The following is a 16,968-nucleotide window of genomic DNA, read 5'->3' as shown; positions in this document are numbered from 1 at the left end:
GGAGGCGGCAGACGAGGTTCAGCCAGGGGGTTAACTGCCACGGGCACTTGAATCTGATGAACTGGAGCAGAAGCGGTTGCAGGGGAAAATTGATCAGAAATCTGTTTTTATGGAAGTCATCATCTCCGACAGAGAGTTGAGAATGTCCAGCCAGTAAGGCCTCTTGCTGAACCGAGCAGCTTCGTGACGTTGGACAGTCCCCTCGTGGTGGGACGCATGGAAAAAAGTCCTGGGTACTGGCTGCCTCTGGGTTCATTTTAATGGCTCAGTGTTTCTGTCAGGAACCCGGTGAGAGAAACAGTCACTAATAGTCGGAGAACCCAGAAGATGAGGCAGACTCAGCGGTACTAGAAATGGTGGTTTAATAAAAGGACAAGATCTTCAGGCAAAGAATATAAATCCACCACGTCCAAAAATAAAGCCAAGAGGCACAAAATGGATATCCTCCAAAATACAAAGAAACTCCACAAAGTGGTAAAAACAGCAGGGAAAACAAACCTCAAAGACTACTCCAAAATACACAAGCACTAAACCCAGAGAACCTCTGGAAAATCCAATAAGAGAAATATGTTTCACAACAAGGCTGGGGCGGGGTGCTAACATACAAACACTAGAGCAAAGAACTGAGGAACACACGGTTTAAATACTAACAAGGGAACGACACACAGGTGCAAACAATAATTAGAGCAAGGGAAAAAACAAAAGTACAAAAAAGGTGCAATGGGGCATCTAGTGACCAAAACCTGAACAGTCCTGGCCAAAACCTGACAGAGGTAAGATGGTATTTCACATCACACACACACCTACCGACACAATACACACAACAATCCATACATTGAGCGAGCCAACACATGACTCAGAAGGCACCACTGTCCTTGTCTGATGATTTCAATTCCTTGTAACAGAATGAAATTGTGTCTGAGGCCGAGACAAAGGCAAAGGCAGGTGTCCTAGCATTTACCCATCCTTAGCCCTGGTTTCAAAAATATTGTAATCAGATTACAGATACTAAAAAGGCGCAAGTTTAAGTTTGTTCCACCTGAGCGAGTCTGATCACAAGTTAGAGACTACTATGATGATACACCAAATGCTGAAATAGTTTATGTGTAGGGAGCAAGGAGTATTTCTCCTGTCTTACCCGGTTGTCCTGTGTAAATTTAAGTATGCTCCCTCTAATTCTCTCTCTCTCTCTTTCTCTTTCTCCTTCTCTCTCTCGTTCTCTCTCTTTCTCCCGGAGGACCTGAGCCCTAGGACCATGCCTCAGGACTACCTAGCCTGATGACTCCTTGCTGTCCCCAGTCCACCTGGTTGTGCTGCTGCTCCAGTTTCAACTGTTCTGCCTGCGGCTATGGAACCYTGACCTGTTCACCGGACGTCTTACCTTGTCCCGGACCTGCTGTTTTGGACTCTCAGCACCTGCTGTCTCTAACTCTGAATGATCGACTATGAAAAGTCAACTGACATTTACTCCTGAGGTGCTGACCTGTTGCACCCTCTACAACCACTGTGATTATTATCTGACCCTGCTGGTCATCTATGAAAGTTTGAACATCTTGGTCACGAACTGTTATAATCTCCACCCGGCACAGCCAGAAGAGGACTGGCTGAGGACTGGTTCTTCTCTAGATTTCTTCCTAGGTTCCAGCCTTTCTAGGGTGTTTTCCTAGCCACCGTGCTTCTACATCTGCATTGCTTGCTGTTTGGGGTTTTAGGCTGGGTTTCTGTACAGCACTTTGTGACATCGGCTGATGTAAAAAGGGCTTTATAAATAAATTTGATGGATTTGATTGAAATGCATTTGATGGTCCTTTTTTTCTTCTTCTAATGCCTCTTAAGGGGAAAGTAATCCAAAGGTAATCAGATTATGTTACTGAGTTTGGTTAATCTAAAAATMATGTTACTGATTACAATTTTGAACAGATAACTAGTAACTGTAAAKGATTACATTTAGAAACCTACCCAACCCTGAAAGTGGGCAGGGCCTTTGAGCATCCTTCCAGTCATTAGCTAGCAGGCAAACATCAGCTCTGTGTCCCAGGAGTTCAGCAGTAGCCAGTTGAACCCAGTCTCACAGTTAGCAGTTTGGATGGAGTATATTTACCCTGTAAACTGAGAATGTCACGGACAAAGGCACAGGAGAGCACAGCATTGGGAAAAAGAGGGTAAGGGAGGGAGGGACGGAGGGAGGGAGGAGGGAGGGAGGAGGGAGAGGGAGGAGGGAGGTAAATGGTTGTGGGGAGGTAGGGACAGGGAGAGATTAAAATAGTTTGAATTGAGTCCACGCTCGCCCTATTCATTTGGTATTCTGCTTAAATCAGGGCTTTTGTTCGGCCTGGCAAAAAAGTGGTGTCAATCATCTCGATTCCGGTTTTGATGAGCGGAATTTATTAATGAATTTGCTCCTCAAATAATGAGGACCAATCACCCCCTTTCTCCTCTCTCTCTCTCTCCTCCCAACATCCAAACCCCCATCCCTCTCACCCCTACCCCCGTATCAATGCTGGAGAATAGTCAATAGAGAGTGAAGTTAGCAATCTTTGGGCACTCGCACTCTGGAACCCACATTCAAAGTGACAGAGACGTCCAAATCAGATTTGTCTTTACAGGCATTACATGATGAATATGGTGCGGCTGCGCACAAAAGCGCCTTTGTGACGGCTGGGAGCAGAGACTATTCAGCGCCCGCCACAGCCATCCAGAGTGGAAGTAAATGGCCAAAAGGGCCCTCGCTGAAAAAAGCACCCAAACTTGGCAGCACAATGGGTCATGCAAATGACTGCCCTCCCCCCTGCCACCTTGGACTGCCCCCCACCTCAACATCCCCCACCCACCCCCTCCACCCCTCAGGGTGCCTCCTCCTCTGGGTCGTCTGAAGTTTAGGTCCTATTCAGCCACACACTGAAGTGTCAGTTAGGAGTGTTGGTCTGCGAGCATTCAAACTTGTTTTTTCTCTTTCCTTTTCTTTCCCTGTTCTTATTCGAAAAGAGAAAGATTTCTTTTTATGAAAAGATAGAAGAAAAACATGAGTCCAATGACTGACTTTTTTGTCGGAGAGTGAGACAACTAGGCGAGGTGGTGCAAGGGAAGGAGCCTATTGAAGACTATTTCTGCGGGCGGAACGAGGGTTTCTAACACAACGGAGAGGCCTTCTGACATGAACTTGCATGAGGGACAAAAGAGAAAATGAAATCTGATTGGCTCCATTTGGCATGGAGAAAGACATTGTGTGTGTTTTGTGTAGAAGAGCCAGGTAGCCATTCCAAAGAAACACAGGAACAATATGTCTCAGTGCATGAGTGGACCACTGAATCCAATGGACCTTCATGACACTGTGGCCATAATCGTTCCAAATCCAAGCTAGCGGGGTAGGAAGTGCCCAAATGTTCCTTAAGTTTGACCTTTAAATTAACAATTTATTAACAGACCAACCAATGATTTATTAATTGTCCATCCATTAACATTTTACTGCAGTGGGCTAAATCAGGGTCACAGAGTGTTTCTTGGTAGTCTTAAACAAATTTACTTTGAAACAAAAATGTTCACCTTACACACATGGTTATGGGTTTAAAACAAGAAGACATCTCTACCATGTCAGATAGAGTTGAAATGTATTACATTTTGAGTTTGCATCCTAATATTACACTTTATATACATCACAGAATACTGAAACATAACAAAACCTTTTGACATAGAAATTATGAAATATATGAATAACATTCCACCCATGAGGCCACTAGTCATTTGACTGCAGGAAAGGGCTACAGCTGAGAATGGCATAAGGTGAAACAGCGCCACTGCAGGAAAGGGCTACAGCTGAGAATGGCATAAGGTGAAACAGCGCCACTGGTCGCCCCTGACACACTTGTTATTGTTTTTTCTATGTTTATGAAACGGAGGAGAAGAGAATCCAGCATCGTGGTAAAAAAATCGTAGTACATACTCTGCTTTTGTATCGCGCAGGAAATTATGTGCAATGATATCTGAGGAGAAAATACAGTGTTTGTTGTTTGAAGTAACGTCTTTGTTATTGTAATTTTGCAAACAGATGTGGTTTCACCGCTACGGATTCCAGCTTTAATTTGTCATTTATTTTGGCKGCATCCCACTTATTAGGCAATTTGTCTACAATTAATTCATTTCAATTCAGTTCCATATTGATTTKATTGAAAACTGATTTGACAACTGATTTGTCCTAGTCAGGTCATCAAGTTTGTCGCAGTCAAGTGAAGAAAATCTCCTGGTCCTAAAAACGTGATGGTTTCAACCTTCACAACAGCCTTCCTACACTCATTACTKTTCCATTGGCCCCTGCACACTTGCCCAGCCAGCCATGTCCCTCTCTCTCTGCCTTCTCTTCCAGCCATTTTTGTACAGAGCAGGCTAGACACAAAGTATGTGTTGCAATGCCATCCACACGTTACAAATGACCCGGCTGCAAATTAATCCTACGCTTGTTTTCCTTTTATGTGGTGTATGTCTGTATCCCTGCTTAAAAATTCACAACTGTAGGCACTGCCCAAGGACGTGCACCATCTTTACACCTATCTCCCACTCTGTCTCTTTATTTAGTTTTGTATGTGGCTCACACTATTTATCTCTATTTCTCTCTTCAAATGAATCTGAAATTAAGAATACTATGATGAACAATGTCTAGGTAGGCTTATTACTACCCACTGGAGCAGTGGATAGCAGGTTTGCTTATACGAGCTGGGAGACCAAGGTTTGAGACTTGCAAGAGGCGTTTRATGTTGCGGCAGCGGTGGGATGGTGCTTTGAGGGTCATTGGAGAGGCGTGCACATTCATTCATACGGTCTAACTTCCTTATCAAGTAACTTCTTTGAAAACATTGTTTTTGCAAACACCATTCGGGAAAATGACAGAACAGTCACGAAATAAGCACATTGTCATGGTAAACAAGATCGAAAACTATATGTTGCCAAATGCTGAAGTTATACTACAGTATTATTATAAGTGTCAGTCAATAATGACCCTAGATGTCCTCATCATCTAATCTAGACTAGAGTTCAACGTAGCAACAGTGCCTTGCAAAAGTATTCATCCCCCTTGATGTTTTTTCTATTTTGCTGCATTACAATCTGTCATTTAAATTGATTTTTATTTGGATTTCATGTAATGGACATACACAAAATAGTCCAAATTGGTGAAGTGAAATGAAAAAAAATACTTGTTTCAAAAAATTAATAACAAATGTAAACGGAAAAGTGGTGCGTGCATATGTATTCACCCCCTTTGCTATGAACCCCTAAATAAGATCTGGTGCAACCAACTACCTTCAGAAGTCACATAATTAGTTAAATAAAGTCCACCTGTGTGCAATCTAAGTGTCACATGATCTCAGTATATATACACCTGTTCCGAAAGGCCACAGAGTCTGCAACACCACTAAGCAAGGGGCGCCACCAAGCAAGCGGCACTATGAAGACCAAGGAGCTCTCCAAACAGGTCAGGGACAAAGTTGAGGAGAAGTACAGATCAAGGTTGGGTTATAAAAAKATATCTGAAACTTTGAAAATCCCACAGAGCACCATTAAATCCATTATAAAAAAAATGGAAAGAATATGGCACCACAACAAATCTGCCAAGAGAGGGCCGCCCACCAAAACTCATGGACCAGGCAAGGAGGGCATTAATCAGAGAGGCAACAAAGAGACCAAAGATAACCCTGAAGGAGCTGCAAAGCTCTACAGCGAAGATTGGAGTATCTGTCCATAGGACCACTTTAAGCCGCACAGTCCACAGAGCTGTGCTTTATGGAAGAGTGGCCAGAAAAAAGTCATTGCTTTAAGAAAAAAATAAGCAAACACGTTTGGTGTTCACCAAAAGGCATGTGGGAGACTCCCCAAATATATGGAAAAAGGTATTCTGGTCAAATTAGACTAAAATTTAGCTTTTTGGCCATCAAGGAAAATGCTATGTCTGGCGCAAACCCAACACCTTTCATCACCCCGAGAACACCAGCCCCACAGAAAAGCATGGTTGTGGCAGCATCATGCTGTGGGGATGTTTTTCATCGGCAGGGACTGGGAAACTGGTCAGAATTGAGGAATGACGGATAGCGCAAAATACAGGAAAATTCTTGAGGGAAACCTGTTTCAGTCTTCCAGAGATTTGAGACTGGGACGGAGATTCACCTTCCAGCAGGACAATGACCCTAATTATACTGCTAAAGCAACACTTGAGTGGTTTAAGGGGAAACATGTAAATGTCTTGGAATGACCTAGACCTCAATCCAATTGAGAATCTGTGGTATGACTTAACGATTGCTTTACACCAGCGGAACCCATCCAACTTGAAGGAGCTGGAGCAATTTTGCCTTGAAGAATGGGCAAAAGTCCCAGTGGCTAGATGTGCCAAGCTTATAGAGACATACCCCAGAGACTTGCAGCTGTAATTGCTGCAAAAGGTGGCTCTACAAAGTATTTGACTTTGGGGGGGTGAAAAGTTATGCACACTCAAGTTTTCTGTGTTTTTTGTGTTTTTTTCTAGTTCTTCAAAGTGGTAGGCATGTTGTGTAAATCAAATTATACAAACCTCCAAAAAATCTATTTTAATTCCAGGTTGTAAGGTAACAAAATAGGAAAAATGCCAAGGGGGTGAATACTTTCACGAGCCACGGTACTTCCATTGTCACTTGTCTRAATAGTGTGCATGTTTTAAGAGTATCAGCGGTCAAACATTGCTTAAAAGACCAAACCAAACACAGGCAGGTGAATCTGCTGTCTGAGGAAAGGCAATGCGTGCCAAGATAAAGTCAAATTCACCATTTTACAAGCACAGTGGCTGACTTATTACTACCAAGGGCTTACCTATAGACCTCAACACACCTCTCACCTGCACACAGGTGGAAAGCCGGAACGTGATTGAATGGAGGGCCTCGCTCTTTGAAACATATCTGATCCCTGCATTGACCTCTCACAGATAGACCTGATGCTAATCAGATACTCACTTCACTTATCATAGGCTACATTCAACAGGTGCCATTACATTTTTTAAGTGTGCTGGATGATACAGTTGAAGTCGGAAGTTTACATCCACTTAGGTTGGAGTCATTAAAACTAGTTTTTCAACCACTCAACACATTTCTTGTTAACAAACTATAGTTTTGGCAAGTCGGCTAGGACATCTACTTTGTGCATGACACAATTCCTTTTTCCAACAATTGTTTACAGACAGATTATTTCACTTATAATTCACTGTATCAAAATTCCAGTGGGTGAGAAGTTTACATACACTAAGTTGATTGTGCCTTTAAACAGCTTGGACAATTGCAGAAAATTATGTAATGGCTTTAGAAGCTTCTGTTAGGCTAATTGACATAATTTGAGTCAATTGGAGATGTGCCTGTGGATGTATTTCAAGGCCTACCTTCAAACTCAGTGCCTCTTTGCTTGACATCATGGGAAAATGAAAAAAATCTGCCAAGATAATTGTAGACCTCCACAAGTCTGGTTCATCCTTGGGAGCAATCTCCAAACGCCTGAAGGTACCACGTTCATCTGTACAAACAATAGTACGCAAGTATAAACACCATGGGACCACGCAGCCGTCATACCGCTCAGGAAGGAGACACGTTCGGTCTCCTAGAGATGAAAGTACTTTGGTGCGAAGAAGTGCAAATCAATGCCAGATACAACAGAAAAGGACAGTGTGAAGATGCTGGAGGAAACAGGTAACATAAGTTATTCTATATCCGCAGGTTAAAAAAAGGTCCTATATCGACATATCCTGAAGGCGCTCAGGCAAGGAAGAAGCCAGTGGGGTTCGCACAACGCGGCATAAAAAAAGCAAACTCCGGTTTTGGCAGCTCGCACCATGGACAAAGATTGTACTTTTTTTGGAGAAATGTCCTCGCTGGTTTGATGAAACACAAATAGAAATGTTTTGGCCATAGGATGAACGCATCATTAATGTTTGGAGGAAAAGGGGGCAACGCTTTGCAAGCGAAGAGACAATCCCGAACTGTGAGCAGGGGGTGCTCAATCATGTTGTGGGGTGCTTTGCTGCAGGAGGGACTGTGCACTTCACAAAATGAAGATCACTGAGGAATGAAAATTATGTGGATATATTGAAGCAACATACAAGACATCAGTCAGCAAGTTAAAGCTTGGTCCACAAATGAGTCTTCTAATGGACCAATACCCAAGCATACTTCCAAAGTTTGTGGCAAAATGGCTTAAGGACAACAAAGTCAAGGTATTGGAGGGCCATCACAAAGCCCTGACCTCATTCCTATAGAACATTTGTGGGCAGAACTGAAAAAAAAGCGTGTGCGAGCAAGGAGCGCTACAAACCTGACTCACTTACACCAGCTCTGTCAGGAGGAATGGCCAAAATTCACCCAACTTATTGTGGAAGCTTGTGGAGGCTACCCGAACATTGACCCAAGTAAACAATTTAAAGGCAATGCTCCACAATACTAATTGAGTGTATGTAAACTTCTGACCCACTGGAATGTGATTGAATAGAAATAAAAGCTGAAATAAATAATTCTCTCTACTATTATTCTGACATTCTTAAAATAAAGTGGTGATCCTAAATGACTTAAAACAGGGAATTTTTACAAGGATTAAATGTCAGGAATTGTGAAAAACTGAGTTTAAATGTATTTGGCTAAGGTGTATGTAAACTCCAGACTTCAACTGTACTAAAATACTTTAGAAATAAATAATTCATAAATAAATAACTTGTGGGTGACCTCTTTATTTACATAAGTAGCCTATTCACACACCTGAGTCCATACTTTGTAGAAACCTCCCTCCTAAAAAATTAAGCTCTCTCAGTTTTTAAAGATATTGTTAAATAAAAATCTATTTCCAACACAGCACAGCTGTGAATAGGCCATTATTGCCTACTGGGCCATAAAAAAAAKCCACGGCTGTTTCTCTATCGCCTCTTTCAATGATTAGTGTTCCCATTTCGATGGACGCCGTCCTGCTGACTAAATGCGGTCAGGACAGGTATTATTTCATCCCGGATAACTACATTAATTTCGTAGGCTGTTCTAGGCTATCCAATCAGTGGTTGTGTGGAGAGTAGAGGATAAGAGCGGGCGCGCTGATCTCAGTTAATTGATTTGAGGGCACCACCGATGTCTCAGGGTCGTTATATGAGCCAATTTAGCCTGATATTATGTTTATGATAAATGCGCCGCCAGGAATGGAAAGATTTGAGGCATACATCAAAGGTTTACCCATGGAGGTGCTCCTGAGTGAATGGGTTCTTCGTGATTGATAGTCAGTCTTTGATTACCCAAAATGAATGTTACCCTTCGCATTGTGAAGGTGAAAAAAACATGGATGAACGTCTTATTCTGACATGAGACTGTGGGAGCTGGCAATGAAAATCACCTCACCATTCAAATGAATAGATACATTTTTCCCCCTCTTCCTTTTCATGGATCTCGAGTGAATTACATGGCCATCGTAAGGAAACATAACGACTCAAGCACATTATGTCTTACTGCACGTTGCATAACAAGAAAGGGCATTAAAAATAGCATTTCACGCATGTAATAATGGGCCAGCAGGGTTTTCTCGCCAACATTGGTTTGTCTATTGAGTCTCTGAGATGTGGGAGGTTATAAAAAGAAATGAGTAATTGATGTCATTTATCACTTCTGAGATTTTTCTGTCCAACCGGCAGGGGCCCATATACTGGAAGGACGAGCACCATTAGCCAATGGAATTGCAGAGATCTTTGTAATTGAGTTCAGGCACGTGGGTTATACCTGCAAGTAGCAAACTTGTGGGCAAGGGACGGAGAGAGATGACACTGTATATACCGTTCAAAAGTTTGGGGTCACTTAGAAATGTCCTTGTTTTTGAAAGGAAAACATAATATTTTGTCCATTACAATAACATCAAATTGATCAGAAATACAGTGTAGACATTGTTAATGTTGTAAATGACTATTGTAGCTGGAAACGGCTGATTTATAATGGAATATCTACATAGGCATTCAGAGGCCCATTATCAGCAACCATCACTCGTGTGTTCCAATGGCATGTTGTGTTAGCAAATATTTTTTTATTTAACCTTTATTTAACTAGGCAAGTCAGTTAAGAACAAATTCTTATTTACAATGAGGGCCTAGGAACGGTGGGTTAACGCCCTTGTTCAGAGGCAGAACNACAGATTTGTACCTTGTCAGCTCAGGGATTCGATCTAGCAACCTTTCGGTTACTGGCCCAACGCTCTAACCACAAGGCTACCTCCCACCCCAAATCCAAGTTTATCCTTTTAAAAGGCTAACTGATCATTAGAAAACCCTTTTGCAATTATGTTAGCACAGCTGAAAACTGTTGTTCTGATTAAAGAAGCAATAAAATTGGCCTTCTTTAGACTAGTTGAGTATCTGGAGCATCAGCATCTGTGGGTTCAATTACAGGCCAGAATGGCCAGAAACAAAGAACTTTCTTCTGAAACGCGTCAGTCTCTTCTTGTTCTGAGAAATGAAGGCTATTCCATGCGAGAAATTGCCAAGAAACTGAAGATCTCATACAACGCTGTGTACTACTCTCTTCACAGAACAGCGCAAACTGGCTCTAACCAGAATAGAAAGAGGAGTGGGAGGCCRCGGTACACAACTGGGCAAGAGGACAAGTGCATTAGAGTGTCTAGTTTGAGAAACAGACGCCTCACAAGTCCTCAAATGGCAGCTTCATTAAATAGTGAATAGTACTGAATTATGGCTACTACTATTAAATAGTAATATTTTGAGCTAAGAGTATAATTTAATACACAAATAAATAATGGACAAAAGAATACACATTATGAGTTCTTAATTTCCGGAAAATTTGTGATTTTCCTATTTTCCATCGATAATACATAACAATGATACAATTTCAATTCAATGTGTTTAATGCAGGCCTGAATCACTTCATTGAATATATCTATTGTTCCCTGGACGGTAGATAGATGGAAGTATAGCGCAGCTGTTGAACAGGAAGGCCGAAATAGAACGTTTGCCGAAATAGAACGCAACTGCTCAGCTACAGCGACCGACACATATCAGTTTGCTACTAACTAATTTTGCAGTCTGGTTGATATGGATCGATTCATTGTAAAAAAAGAAAATCTAAATCTATTAACAATGAAAATGGGGGGGAAGAGCTGGAGATCAACGTGACAGCTATGAACGAACAACCACCGGAGAACCAGGAAAATCAGGAAGATGGCGCCGGGTCTTTGGTGGCTAAGAGAAGGATACGGTCGATTCAAGAAGAACACAGAAAGTTCCAAGAGAAATAGATAGACAAGTATTTTTTTGTACTGCATGATGGGACTAGCTCACTTTGTCTTATTTGCTAGAAGGTAGTCAATTACTTTAAACAAGCAAATTTAGAGCGATATTTCCAGTCACACCATGCCCACATTGACAAAACATATCCGCCTCAAACCATCCTACAGAAACAACAAAATAGCGCAACTCAAAGGACAGAGAGAGAAAACGACAGAGACTACATATTTTATTTTATTTGTTTTTATTTCACATTTATTTAGCCAGGAAGACTAGTTGAGAACAAGTTCTCATTTGCAACTGCGACCTGGCCAAGATAAAGCATAGCAATTCGACACATACAACAACGCAGAGTTACACATGGAACAAACAAAACATACAGTCAATAATACAGTAGGAAAAAAAAGAAAACAAGAGTCTATATACATTGCGTGCAAATGAGGCAAGATAAGGGAGTTAAGGCAATAAATAGGCCATGGTGGCGAAGTAATTACAATATAGCAATTAAACACTGGAATGGTACATGTGCAGAAGATGAATGTGTAAGTAGAGATACTGGGGTGCAAAGGAGCAAGYTAAATAAATAAATACAGTATGGGGATGAGGTAGATTGGATGGGCTGTTTACAGATGGGCTATGTACAGCTGCAGTGATCTGTGAGCTACTCTGACAGCTGGTGCTTAAAGCTAGTGAGGGAGATGTGAGTCTCCAGCTTCAGTGATTTTTGCAGTTCGTTCCAGTCATTGGCAGCAGAGAACTAGAAGGAAAGGCGACCAAATGAGCAATTGGCTTTGGGGGTGACCAGTGAGAAATACCTGCTGGAGCACGTGCTACGAGTGGGTGCTGCTATGGTGACCAGTGAGCTGAAATAATGCGGGGCTTAACGTAGCAGAGACTTGTAGATAACCTGTAGCCAGTGGGTTTGGCGACGAGTATGAAGCGAGGGCCAGCCAACGAGAGCGTCCAGGTCGCAGTGGTGGGTAGTGTATGGGGCTTTGGTGACAAAACGGATGGCACTGTGATAGACTGCATCCAATTTGTTGAGTAGGGTGTTGGAGGCTATTTTATAGGTGACATCGCCGAAGTCGAGGGTCGGTAGGATGGTCAGTTTTACGAGGGTATGTTTGGCAGCATGAGTGAAGGATGCTTTGTTGCGATATAGGAAGCCGATTCTAGATTTAATTTTGGATTGGAGATGCTCAATGTGAGTCTGGAAGGAGAAGAGTTTACAGCTTCTACCAGAGCCACCTAGCGATTTGTAGTTTGTCGCACGTATTCAAGTCAGAACGTCCAGCAGTAAGTAGTCTGCACGCTGCGCGGCAGCGTGCGGGCCAGTATCGATTGGGAATAGCATGGCATTAGTCTTGACCTTGCATGTAGAGCGTTGGAGGCCACGAGGTTGAGTTGTATGGCATTGAAGCTCTCGTCCGGCAGTCGTGATCTCATTAACCAGTGTCCAGAGTGGCGGCAGACAGTATACGAAGTGTGTCGCTGCGTAGAGGTAGATCAGAGATATCACAGCAGCAAGAAACGACATCATTGGAATGTATACAGAGAAGAGAGTCGGCCCGAGAATTGAAATCTGTGGCACCCATAGAGAACTGCCAGAGGTCCGGACAACAGGCCCTCCAATTTGACACAACTGAATCTATCAGAGACGTAGTTTGGTAAACGGCGAGAAAAATCATTGAGAACCAAGGCTGTCAAGTCTGCCAATGAGAATGTGGTGATTGGACAGAGTCGAAAGCCTTGGCCAGGTCGAATGAAATACGGCTGACAGTAATGTCTTATCGATGGTGGTTTATGATGTCGTTTAGGACCTTGAGCGTGGCTGAGGGTGCACACTAGACCCTCTGAAACCAGATTGCATAGCGGAGAAGGTACGGTGGGATTCGAAATGGTCGGTAATCCTGTTGTTAACTTGGCTTTCAAAGACTTAGAAAGACGGTAGGAATAGATATAGTCTGTAAGAGTTTGGGGTCTAAGTGTTACCACCGTCCTTGAAGAGGGGGATGAGCAGCAGCGTTTCCAAATCTTTGGGAAATCTCAGATTGATCGAAAGAGAGGTTGAACAGGCTAGTAATAGGGGTTGCAAAATTCTTGCAGATAATTTTAGAAGAGAGGGTCAGCATTGTTAGCCGGCTGCTTTTTTAGGGTCAGATTTTGGGCGTCTTTCAGAACATCAGCTATCTGGATTTGGGTGAAGGGAGAGAAATGGGGGGGCTTTGCTGTTGCTATGGAGGGGGTGCTGGGCATTGACCGGGCAGGGGTAGCGCAGGTGGAAAGCATGGCCAGCCCGTAGAGAAATGCTTTATTGAAATTCTCAATTATAGTGGGTTTGGGTGGTAACGTGTTTCTAGTCTCAGAGCAAGTGGTTTAGCTGGGAGGAGGTGTGTGTGTGTTTGTCAAAAGTAATGTAAATGTAATATAACTAGGGCTTGATCATTTCATCCATACTTATTATTGGGCCTACTATTGTATTTACATGTTTATACATACAGTGCTTTGAAAGTATTCACAAACCCCTTGACCTTGTCCAAACATTTTGTTACGTTACAGCCTTATTCTAAAATGTAATTCATTATATTTTTTCCTCATCATCAAACTAACAAACCATAATGACAAGTGAAAAATGTTTTAGATTTTTTCAAATGTATTAAATATTAAAAACTAAACTCTTATTTAATAAGTATTCAGACCTTTGCAACGAGACAGGATTGTGTCGAGGCACAGATTTAGGGAGGACACCAAACATGTTGCTGCATGAAGGTCTTCAGAAGACAGGTGCATCCATCAATTGCTTAAATGGAACCACTAAGTATCTTCCTAGAGCTGGCCGCCCGGCCAAATGATAGAATGGCAGAAGGCCTTGGGTCAGGGGAGACCCAATGGAGACCAAGAACCAAGGTCACTCCCGAAGAACTCCCAATTTCACTGGGAGATGGAGAACCTTCCGAGACAACCAACTCCACCAATTAGGTTTATGAGATTGGCACAGACGATGCCACTCCTCAGTAAAAGGCAACTGACGATCCACTTGGAGGTTTGCCAAAAGGCACATAAAGACTCTAGACATGGGAAAACAAGATTCTGGTCTGATGAAAACCAAGTTGAACTCTTTGGCCGGAATGAAGCATTACGTTGGAGGAAACCGGCACCTTATCCCGCTATACGTGAAGCTGTAGTGGGCAGGATCAAGCTTGTGGGGATGTTTTCAGTGGCAGGTGACTGGGAACTAGTCCAGGAATCGAGGTGTAGGATGAAGGAGCAAAGACAGAGAGAGCTTGATGAAAACACTGCTCCATAGCATCAGCGACCTCAGACTGGGGCGAAGGGTTCACCTGCCAACGGACACAACCCAGACATAAGCACACGCAAGCACACACACGGAAGGGTGGTTCGGGACAAGTCAGTCTGAATGTCTTGAGTGGGCCAGCATCAGAGCCCTGGAGCGGCTTGAATCCTGAATGAACGCTCCCGTACCTCAGCCTGACAGAGCTGAGAGATCTTAGAGTTAGAATGGAGGAAACTACCCGAATTACAGGTTTGCCAAGCTTGTAGCGTCATATACCACCGAAGACTTGAGGCTTTAATCGCTGCCAAAAGTGGCTTCAACCAAACGTACTGAGGTAAAGGTCTGCAACTACTTCTGTAATGTATCAGTTTGTTTGTTTATACATTGCAAACGATTTCTCAAACGTGTTTTCGCTTTGTTATGGGGTAATTGTGGTTAGATTGATGAGGGGGAAAAAACAATTTAAAACAATTTTAGAATAACGGCGTAATGTAACAACGTGGAAAGGTCAAGGGGTCTGAATGCTTTCCGAATGCAGTGTACTGCTCTCTCAGTCAGCACAATGCGTTAGTGAAACATAGGCTAAGTCCCTCAATTGATGCACAACATGAAATAGCTATAGATTAAAATATAACAAGTAGTAACTGCCATGCCAGGCTCGGGTACTGGCCTTATTTGGCATATCCATAATAAACCTAATGTTCATTTGGAAGTTGGCCTGGCTAGCTTATAAGTGGCAAATTAAGTGCCTAGCTTTTCTGTTTCCTAGCTGAGTTAGCTAGCTAGTGTACAAACATGTTCAAATTATAATATGTTAAACTGTAACGATCGTCGTCTTTCGGACGCAGGAATTAAAGGATCGCGACCAAAATTGGGGTGGTACGTGTGTCATGTTAATTTATTAAGATGACACACTAAATACAAATAAAAAAGTGAACAAACGAAAATCGAAACAGTCCGAAAGGTGACAAAACAAAACAGGAAACAACTACCCACAAACACAAGGGTGGAAACAGGGCTTACCTAAGTATGTTCAATTCAGAGGACAGCACAACGATTGGAAGCTGCCTCTGATTGGGAACATACCAGGCCACAACCATAGTAAATATCAACACACAGACAAAACATAGAATAAAAACACTCAGAATGCCCACCCAACTCACGCCCGACCAAACCAAAATAGAGACATAAAAAAGGAACTAAGCGTCAGGAGTACAGTAACCCCCCAAAGGTGCGAATCCGGCCGCAAAACCTGAACTATAGGGGGGTCTGGGTGGGCATTTCACCACCATGGCGGCCTCTGGTGGCGGGAACTAGACCCCACTCCCTTAGTTTGGCCCCACTTTAGGGTGGCGCCTTGGAGTGGCGACCCTCGCCTTGCCGCCCGGACTGGGCCCTTCTCGGGCCCGGGCTGGAGGGAGACTCTGGCGGCTCCGGGCTGGAGGGAGACTCGGCGGACTCGGGCTGGAGGAGACTCTGGTGGCTCAGGCTGGAGGGAGCTCTGGCGGCCGGGTGGCTGGCCCGGGCTGGAGGGAGACCTTCTGGAGGGAGGAACACAGAGACGCCTGGTGGTGGCGGCGTCCACAGGCCACCAGGCTGGGGAGGACCTACGGGAGGCGCTGTGCGTAGAGGCAGGCACCGATAGACCAGGCGTGTGGGGGAGCCCTGGTGCGCAGCCTTGCACCATCTCCAGGCTGAGTGCCATTTAGAGCCGGCACTCCAGAGTGCAGGCAGCTTCGAAACCGGGCTGTGTGAGAGGCACTGGAGATCTGGTCATTACCGCTCGCACCTCGTCATTTAGGCTCAATTGCCCACTTCGCGGCGACATCGGGCGCGAGCGCAGGCATAGGACAAACCAAAAAGCACCCTCTCCAGCGCCCATGTGCTGACGTCGATGTTGGGCATTTTGTTCAGACCAGGCGAAATCATACAGCAGCTCATAGCCTAATATGGATGAAGGAATTATGGGTGTGTGTTATTAATCGAATGGACCAATAAAAAAAAGGATAAAACGTAGGTGCTGGATTTTAGGTCCGGGCTAAACACCAGAGGTGTCCGTCTAAGAACAGGGAAGCAGTAGTTCTCAGAGTTCAAAGAGTTTAATTGAACATCCCACACACAGCAAACCACTCTTCTAATACTAATTGTGGTTCTGTAAAAAGATGGATAATTAGGCTATATAGCACAGTATGGGAGAAATATGCCTATTTGCGTGTCAACAAAACTTAACAGAGCTATGTGGACCAAAACCATGCTAGATGCAAAAAAGAAAAGGGTAGGTAGTAATTGTGGAACATTCCCAACAGGAATCTGTTCCAAAAACATTGTAAATACAAGGTTGCCAAAAAACGCATACAAAGTTGATATACACAGAATAATACCACGTACGGGGAGTTTGGGCTATTTCATTACG

The 16,968-nt window shown here is 43.4% G+C and overlaps 1 protein-coding gene across 1 annotated transcript in view; it reads right to left on the bottom strand.

Annotated features, from left to right (window-relative positions):
- Positions 1 to 15,899: 15,899 nt before the first annotated feature.
- Positions 15,900 to 16,968, bottom strand: part of LOC139024854 (uncharacterized) — a 9,289-nt gene continuing 8,220 nt past the window's right edge. Inside the window, exon 5 of the mRNA XM_070439831.1 lies at positions 15,900 to 16,096. Coding sequence (XP_070295932.1) covers positions 15,900 to 16,096 — 197 coding nt within the window. The remainder of the gene's footprint in view (positions 16,097 to 16,968) is intronic.

Source organism: Salvelinus sp. IW2-2015, linkage group LG4q.1:29, assembly GCF_002910315.2.
Source record: "Salvelinus sp. IW2-2015 linkage group LG4q.1:29, ASM291031v2, whole genome shotgun sequence".
Lineage (NCBI taxonomy): Eukaryota > Metazoa > Chordata > Actinopteri > Salmoniformes > Salmonidae > Salvelinus > Salvelinus sp. IW2-2015.
The sequence above is the reverse complement of the archived record's forward strand: the minus strand, read 5'-3'. Positions and strand labels throughout refer to the sequence as shown.